This window comes from Leptonotus elevatus, chromosome 21 (assembly GCF_054856555.1).
Source record: "Leptonotus elevatus isolate MCC_2025b chromosome 21, RoL_Lele_1.0, whole genome shotgun sequence".
NCBI lineage: Eukaryota > Metazoa > Chordata > Actinopteri > Syngnathiformes > Syngnathidae > Leptonotus > Leptonotus elevatus.
In genome coordinates this window covers 10,762,289-10,771,813 of record NC_141259.1, presented here as the reverse complement: position 1 = coordinate 10,771,813, position 9,525 = coordinate 10,762,289, and the positions used below count along the sequence as shown (strand labels likewise).

The 9,525-nt window shown below is 39.5% G+C and overlaps 1 protein-coding gene across 1 annotated transcript; it reads right to left on the bottom strand.

Moving 5' to 3' along the window:
* Positions 1–3,914: 3,914 nt before the first annotated feature.
* On the bottom strand, positions 3,915–9,003 carry LOC147155831 (phospholipid scramblase 1). Its single transcript, XM_086065377.1, has 7 exons — positions 8,920–9,003; positions 8,341–8,420; positions 7,897–7,939; positions 7,591–7,811; positions 6,815–6,976; positions 6,256–6,417; positions 3,915–5,300 (listed from the first exon to the last, which is right to left on the bottom strand). Exons 2-7 carry the CDS (start codon positions 8,407–8,409, stop codon positions 5,271–5,273), a joined length of 687 nt encoding a protein of 228 aa, XP_085921503.1. The 5' UTR covers positions 8,410–8,420; positions 8,920–9,003; the 3' UTR covers positions 3,915–5,270.
* Between the last annotated feature and the right edge of the window lie 522 nt (positions 9,004–9,525).

Genomic DNA, 9,525 nt, shown 5'->3' with positions numbered 1-9,525 from the left:
TTTGAGGTTATGAGCACACAATGAGCTATTTTGCACAGCTGTTTAAGAAGAATATGTCGCAGAATATGTTTCAGCAATTTTATAGAAGTTATTGCCCAAAAATGAATTGTGTCGTGGTTGTATCATGTAGCGTTAGTTGTCGTCAGGTTTGAAGCAATGTTGCCGTGGTGCTATTCGCTTGGATGTCAGTGGAAAGAGTTTGTCACTGCAATTGCAACAACCTAACTGTTTAAATGGGCAGTAATGAGGATAAGTGGACAGTAAATGGATTTGGAATCAAAACAGGCAGAATTGGAAGGCGGGGCTCGGATGTAAAGAACGAGTCAACGCACTTCTTGCTTTCGGCATGCATGTTTTTTTGTTTTTTTTTTAAGGGAACCGCCATCCAAACAGTACAATTCAAATTTCATTATGCTGTTACATAGTACATTCAGTATATTCCGCAGGGCCCTTCTGACCTTGAAACCGCAACTTTGGCACATTGAGGTCTCATTCCTCATTATGAATAACTGACTTGTCCCGTCTGGCAAATCGTTCCTATGCGAGACGCCGCTTAAATGGTTTTACTTAATGACATCACAAGGCTGTGGTCTAAATGTGGGGGCATCTTTTTTTCTTTTCTTTTTTTTTTAACGAGAAGGATTACATCTCCAATATACCTTGAAATTGTCCAGAGAGGCCATGCCCAGACACAATTTGACTACGTGTCATTGTTTTGTTAATAATTCAACATTGCAAGTAGCGCTAATGCGAGTGTTGGGTTGATGTTTGGAAATTATTGTGTCATGACATGACACAGTTACCACTCGTTGGCGCTTCTCTTGAGTAGAAACACATTCGGAAGAAACGGTAATCCTCTCGAATGTCAACCAAACGAAAGCCAAGCTGACGCAAAAGCAGGCTTAAACAGACAAACATGCACACACAAAAAAAATTGCTGGGTGACCAATTTTTTTTTTTATAGCGATTCAGTAAGTTACACTTGATATAAATGTTTGCCGTGCTGAATGTCTTCTGCATGTTGGCAGCACGTTAAAAGGAAATTTGCTGCTTTGCCTCAATGTACTGCACTGTCAAAAAAAAAAAAAAAAAAAGAAGCGATCTGAACATTTGGAAAAGCTGTATTTCATTATGCTTTGACAAAGTGTCCAAAAGTTGTTGAGGCAAGTCCAGCCAAGAACCCTTACTGTGAGGTACGACAGAACTTCTTTACCTTTCTAATACAGCACCAGTGGCGCTGGTACGGAAGTTTGAGGTGTGCAAAATGAATGCCCCTCTCAAAAAAAAAAAAAAAAAAAAGGAAAGATACCAAATACAGAAGCAGGAAAGCTGCAGTTGTGTAAAAACCCTGATGTAGACCAACACCTGCATTTAATCATTTGTGGTCTGTCCACTTGGCTCACAGCACAAACATTACTGAAGCGCAGGTGGCAAGTTCTTGGCGCTGCACTTTCATTCGAGCTCATTTGGGTGTCACAAAGTCCCAAACATCCAAGACGATACTGTCCTCGCATTAGCAAAAAAGTGCTAAACAGTGTGGCGACTTCCCGACAACATGGAACCTTCCTCGATTCCTGGCACCGTCGTCGAGACTGTCTTTTGCAGACGGAGTTTGTATTTAATCAAGTAAAAGTTAGAAACAGATGATGCGCGCCAGACTGCCAAAAGAGATGTCTCGCCGTGAAGATGAATGAGAAAACTTCCTTTAAGGAAAGAGGAACGCAGAACAAGAAAAGTGACAAACCAGGTGGAATGAAGCGTTTCCTTGAAGGTGGACGCCGTCAACAATGTTGAACGTCATTTCAATAATGAAAAGTCAGCCTGTTCTTGTGAATGATCTGATGATCCGCGCAACTGTCTGTGGTTCGGCGACACTTTTAGTATGACGTTACTCTTCTTTGGTGGTAGGCTACATATGGCTGCATTTTCAATTGCACCGGCGACTCGCATTTCTTAGACACCCTCGTTGTATGAAAAGCCACAATTTTGCCATGACCGGTAGAATGGCTTTTTTATTTTTTTATTTTTTGGTGTCAGTCAGTCTTCACGGATTGTTTGTATCTTTGCATCAGTTCTAGAGATAGACCGATATGTATTTTTTTCCAGGGCTGATACCAATGCCGATTATTAGTAGTCAAGAAGGCCGATAACCGATATTTTCAGTAAAAAATGGGGGGGGGGGGGGTGAATATTGGCATCGAAATTTGTTAAAATCCAAATGGCAATCTAGACTTAAAACGTGTTTATCGAATACATTTTCAGACTTTTCAAAATGTAGAAGTTTTTTTTTTTTATCTTAGAAAATAGACAATCCTTTTAAATTTCTAACACAATATTAAGGGAGCTCCCAAGGTAATCAGTACGTCTTAAAAAGTTAAATGGAAACTTAAACAAGTAAATACCATAGCTTTGTTTTCTACAGTAAATATATATTTTTTCCCAAATTTTAAAATACCTGAAATCTTAAACTTTCACATTCCTTTGTTTTAATGTCGAACAAAAACAAAAGGTTCAGAAGTTTCCCAGGGTCAGCAGCATCTCTTATAATATTAAATAATATTAGATTAAAATGGTTTTAAATTGACCTTTTATCGGCTGTCAGATTTTTTTAAAAGACCGATACCGATATTCGCCAAATGCCCAATATCGTCTATCCCTAATCAGTTCCATCCGAACTCGTGCCACCCGAAGAGGCTGTGATCAAAAGGTGGTGGTGCAATTCCCGATTGAACAAGCAAAGATTCAATTTAATCTATGAACAGAGTTTTGCAAGCACAGTAAATCCACTTTTAATTATGCCTTGCATATACACATGCATGGATATTTAAAAACAAAATGACAATAACAGCTAATTTGCTTGAGCTTCACATAAAGTCAGTTTCCAGTGACCTAAATAGTTTTCTCGGATTAAACAAAGTGAAAAATATTGCCTCAAGACTTGAGCAGCAAATGACATTAAATGCAGAGATAGAAGTCGATTCCCAAGTTAGGGTTTGGGTGCAGTGTTCCTTTTTTAAAATTACATTATTAATTTCTGCTCCCTTTCTGCTCTTTCGTTTGAATCTCATCATTTGGTGGCCCTGTTTACGCCACACGGCTGTATAAACATTAAAAGGAGAACAAAATTCAGGATTGCGTCAGTCCGGTCTGCTGCCTGGATTCTCGTAAAATAAATGAACGTTTCCATTACAGGGGTGACATTTTTTTTCTTTATATTACCCAGAAGTCAGAGGGGTGAGGTGAGGGTAGGGAATTTGGGCTCTTAATAAATTGAGCAACTTTTATTAAACATGCCAAAGGTTGGGTGCTGGTCATAATTCTGAGAGGTGGATTGATTTGAGTAAGTAAATCCCCATTGAAGGTCAATTGCATGGGCCGCCACCGCTAAAAAACAAATGTGCACTGCCACACTTCACATACGTTGACATTGCGTGTAATGAAAGCTAAAACTTTGGGGAATGTTTCAGAAGATGTAGGCGGAAATCCAAATTGCACTCATTTAGGCTTTGGTATCGCTTTGTTCCGCACGGTCTCGGTCTCCACAAGTTTAGTACTAAGTGCAAATAACCATCCCCCTTTTACGTCCCGAATCTGTTGTCACTATCCTAATTGCGCGTGTATGTTGTTGTCCTTTCTCCGTTTGCACAGATGTTGTTTCGGCCATTTGTTTTTCACGCTGGGTTGTTACACAGATACCACAGATTCCAGATTAACTGGCCAGGGTGAGCAACCGCTTTGTCTGTTGGATTTATTGTTACATCTTGGTCTTATCGAGCAAAATGCTAGCTCAACAACGGTACAACTGTGCGAGAGCGTACAACTGGCTTTTTGTGATTCAAATTCAGCCAGGCCACACAAACAAGATGATTATTCGTGCAATGGTGTTGTTCTACACAGTCATTCACAAAACCCAATTTAAGACAATTGTTGTTTATTCACATTTATTGGTTAGTTCCATTGTGTATAAGCGCTCAGTATTGGTCCAAAACCGATGAGTGCTTTCAAACGTTGACATAAGTGTAGTTTACTCACAAAGTAGTTTTTAACAAATAGCTTGAAGGTGGCGTAGGATCTATTATTCTCCACCACGAGACACACGTGATCAGCCCAACCTTAACAATCGTTTACATTAATTTCTATGAATTATTCCACCATCTATTCCCGACAGGAAATTGCAACAGACAGCAAAAATCATCCACAATATCAATAAAATTTACCTGACAAAATATATTTGCAGAGGCATACAAACATTGTCAATAGTACAACTAAGTTTTTGTACAAATAAAGATGACTTGACTTGACTTTAACTGAACACACTAAAAATAAATAAATAAATAAATAAAAATAAATGCACCCCCCCCCAAAAAAAAAGAACCTGCATATTTGTGGGGGGGGGGGGGGGAACTCAGAATATCAGTAATCACGATTTGTAACTAATCTAAAGAGTTCTTGCTACAATACGTGTAGTATACAGTGAAGCAGCGATGACCCAACATACAAAATGTAACCCTTTAAAATAAATGGTATTCATGTTTTTTTTGTTTTTTTATGTGTACAATCCATAGTCAGTTGCAAGTCAGTGGGCAGTCACTAAAGACACTAAATTCAAGTAGCATGCATTTCAAAACCTGAGTTTGCCCAAAAATATACGCTGCTATTTCAATGGCAATAAAGCAGTCATTTGGAATGTGCCTTACATGAAGAGCTAGCGACCTCATGTGGACGAGGCTGAAACATACACTTTACATCCTTATAATAATAGCCTGGATCTTTTGTTCGTTTGAAATAATACTTTTTAAATTCCACTTAAAAGTTCACTTAAAGAACACATACATAAAGCAGTGCAGAAATGTGTAGTGCTGTGGAATCACAAAATAAACACTCAATAAGATCTTTTTTTTTTTATATGTTAAAACACTAAATAAACTATTTGAATTTGAGGACCATGTTACATAACGCTATACAGTCTCACTGAAACATCCCCAAATCAATAAATCCCATCGTCACTGAGACTTCCTAATGTTAACACAAGCCGAAAAAGACTCAAACACCAACCGTAGCGCCTAAAGACTAAAATAAACCTCATATCGCCACGTCCCGTGCATTTTCAAATGATTCGTTCTTCAAACTATAAATGTTCTTTTCGTTGCACAATTCGTTGGAGGACAGTTGTGACACATTACAGCATTAGGGACGGCTCACTTTGTGGGTCTTTGTGGCCTCATTCCTTCCAGCAGCGTTGCATGTTAACTTTTTTTTTTTTTATCTCCTTAGTTAGTAGTCTCAAAAAACATGAAATCCTGCCAAAAAAGAAAAAGAAAAAGAATAACAAATGTTAATGGTGTAAACAGTAAAGTGAAAATGATGCAAGCACTGAAGTTGAAATGTCTGCACATGTCCTCTAAATTGACTGTGAAAACTGTTCTGACGTTTTCGCATTGGAGCAAATGTGGCCTGGAAGAGAAAGCGAGAGCTGAAAATCTGTTTTGAGTTTATGGTGAAGGCGGTTTGGTTTCATGTCACACTTCCAACTAAATGTAAGCTAAGCGCTACAAAGAGTGGTCACTACGGGAACATTTCCGACAGCCAGCACAAGGGAAACATCATCCGAGAAGGAACGCTGGTTCCTTTTGAGGCCTTTGAGACTTTAAAGGGGAAAGAGCTCATCTTCAAAAAAAACAAAAAAACAAAAAACAGATGAGCTGTGATTGGTCATTGCCTGAGCACTGAGCAACTGTGATGTCATTTTCACTTGACAGGAAGTGACAAAATGGCCGCCCCCTGAGATGGATAAAAACGACTGGATTTTGCTGTGAGGTCACACATAACATATTAATATCAATATATATATATATTTTTTTTTTTAATGTGCCATTTCCTGGCATCTGAACACAAGCCCGAATGAGCAGTAACCCCAACAATAATGTTGGCATTTTTGGAGGGTAGCAGATTGTTTGGTCTAGCAAAAAATGATATATCAAAAGGTACATAATATTGAATCCGATGGTCACATTGAGTAAACGAGAGGACTTAAAATCTTGCTTTCTTAAACCTGGAGTTGATCCTTCCAGATATGTTCAGAATGTTCTGGTAAAACTCTTCTTAGGAGGACCCTTTGACAAAAAATATCCTATATTTGGCAAAATTGTGGCAAGAAATCTTGCTTGAAAGCTCAAGCACTGTTATAAAACTAAAACTATCAGGAGAGGCGGACACAACGAGCGTAAATCCTTTGTGTCACGGCAGGATACTTACAATGAGAAAACATGCCCCGATCATGACAGCCTTCATCCTCACGTCCAGGTCCATCGGAAACTGGATTCCAAAGTTGTCGGAATCTGTGAACACCTCCCGAAGGAGGCCCGTCCATTGCTTGCTGATTTTCCCAATCTTGCTGACCTCATCCATGGTCAGGATCTGAAAAAAAAAAAGGCGTATACGATACTGTACAAACTTGCTGACATCTGGATCTTCAAGACACACATTTTTAGTCTTGTTGGTTTTCTAAACCATGGCAGGTATTCCAGGCTCTCTGCCTGCTGGCCCACGGGCTCGATTTGTGTGTGTCTCTTATAGGCAGCGAGGGAAAAGATTTCAGTTACTTTTCCTTCTGAATCAATAATGGCCTTGAATCCCCGTTTAGCTGAATCAAATAAAACCCGGCGAACCACGGAATACAGATGAATCTCGTATCACGTGCTCGCAGCTCTTGACTGGATCCACATTCCTTACCTTGGAGAACCTCAACAAATGCCCATGACTGAAAAAGTGTTTAGGCAACTTTGGACACATTTCTGTGTTTGGCTTCACCCACCTCAAAGTCCACATCTGGAAGGCAGCTCCATCCACAGAAGGGCCCGTGGATCTTAAGGACCGGCTCTGTGTGTTCATTGGCGACGATGAATTTTGGGGAGAAGGGATGCCACTGTTGCACGACGTACCCCACCGTGTTGCCCGGCGGGGCCTGCACTTCCAACTGCACACAGAATTTTCTTTTAACGTCTATAATATGATTAAATTCGGGTTTACTTTGATCTGGTCAACCTTAAAAAGAGAAATAATCAAAATGATATTCAATATTGTTGGTTTATTAATTGCCTAAGTAATTAGGTAGTACGGAAGAGGATGAGGGCCAGTAAAGTAGAAAAAGTCAGAATTCTGATTTAAAGTCAGAATTTTGAGATTAAAGTCAGAATTCTGACTTTGTGGCATAGAGCTATGGATTGTGGGGAGACGTTAAAAAGGCTGAATTCTTACTTTAAAGTGAGAATTCTGTGATTAAAGTCAGAGCTGAGAATAAAGTGAGAAGAATTAAAATATTAATTCATGGGCTTGGTCTCTATCCACCATGATTAGTAGGGGTTCACTGTACTATGCATTTATGGTAATTCTCACTTGAAAGTCAGAATTCTCACTTTAAATTCTAGAATAGTCAGAAACCTGCCAACCTTTTTTTTTTTTTTCCTCTTCACTGGCCCTAAATCCTCTTCCGTAATCTTCTGTAAAGTAGGAATTTCCCTCTTTTCATTTGTTAAGGGCAACAAAAAAAAAAAAAAAAAAAAAAAGACAAAAACGTGAGCATGATCTCACCTCCTGCAGACAGCAAGGGAAGAAGCAGGACATGCACTTGAGTGGGCGGGTGACAGTGATGATCTCCTGGCCTAAATTGTCCAGAACGTGGATGGAGAAGGGGCGCATGGGACCGCAACATTGTCGACTCAGGCAGTCGTTCTCCTCAACGGCGTAAAACACGTTTTGGCCCACGGAGTTGCGCACTTCGTACTTGTTGTTGCTCTCGAATCCGACCAGAGCTGCGAGGACCGACAACGAGCTATAACAGTTTTACCGCAACTCCGCATCTATGTTTACACGAGACATGCAGATCTTGCTTCTTACCTTCAACAAGCTCAACTTTCTGTTTGATGAGGAGCTGGTCCACCTAGAAAAGCAGACGCTAAGAACATTAGCATAAATGCACAGTACAGTGAAACCCCTGCTAATCGTGGTGGATAGAGAGACCAAGCCAAGTTACAAATTCGGAACCTTTGTCTACCATTATATTGATTGTTTTAGCAGTGCTGTAATCCAGACCTTCGCCAAGGCCAAACACACAGATGGGATCGGTTATAGAGAAAATTCATGATGAACCAATCCATTATTTTTCCCTCTCTCTCTTAATGTTCGGAACTCCTTTTTGAATGCATACTTTTTTCGAGTCTTGTTTTTTCACACAAATATATGTATTTGGACTTATTTTAAGTTTAAGCCACCTTTTCTTTTTTTTAACCTTATTCTGCTCATAAAAATAATTAATACAATAATAGAATATGTAACATATACCTGGGTGAGGTATTCCAATCCAGGTGGACAGCCTGGTATTCCCGGGCTGGGAATCTCATACATGTTCATGTCTTCTCAACCTGTTGAGGGATGACAGTCAACACTGACATCTGGCGCCCTCTTCCGTTTACTTGAGGGGTGACACATAAGCAAACGGCGGCAGGTGGTCTTTAATCGAGCCATTTCTAGATTAATAGTACGCTTCTTTTTTTTTTTTTTAGATCGGTAACTGACGTCAGAGCCCCCAATCAACCCCCCTCCTCCCCCAACACACACACACACATACACCATACCCTACGCATGCTAAATAATCATTCGATTATATGGCTATTTGTTTACACGTACACCACGACGGCGCTCAAACAGCACTCAGGTCCGCAATAGTATGTGTTTGTGGGGCGAATAAGTGGGTCAAACGTAATGGCGGCATTCAACGGCACGTCAGCCAGTAAAATGAGCGTACGCGCGCGCGCACGCGCCCACTTGTCACTGTCACGCGCCGCGAGCTGTAGTGGACAAGCGTGTCAGATGACGTCACATGCACGCAGCTGTACAGCCGCTAAAAGTGCGACTACTCACCGTTTTTAGGGGCCGCGACTCGCATCAATAACGGGCCACTCCGGAACTAAACCCTTGGAATAAAGGTCTAATCCCATTGGTGTACGTCACAGCACTTCCTGTCCGCGACAGCCAATAATGAGGCGACAATTGAACAGACTGCTCTGTAGTGAATTACAACTATAGGAGATTACGCAAACAATACAAAATATATAGGATAATTGATTATCTATCCATAAAACTAAACCAAATAATTGTATTTTTTTAAATAAAGTGTTTAATTCAAATGTATTCTGAATAGTTGACAGCTCGGTCCAACTAAGACTATTTTATCATAATAGTTGAATTGTGTGCATGCATTATTAGAATCAATTATGAATATTAATTTGATTGCATGAAAACAGCTTTCATGTTTTAGTCAAGTAGTCAATGAATTACTAATAATAGTATTTTTAGTATGTTTGATTAAAAAAACTAACAAAAAATGGGCAGTATTTTACAAGGCATTTTATTTTGATTACCAATCTCATTGTATTCTTCAATATTTACTGTTTTTAAACGTTTTCTGTTTCATAATTATTTTATTCTCATTTTGATTAAAACCAATTGACACAAAATATTGTTAAA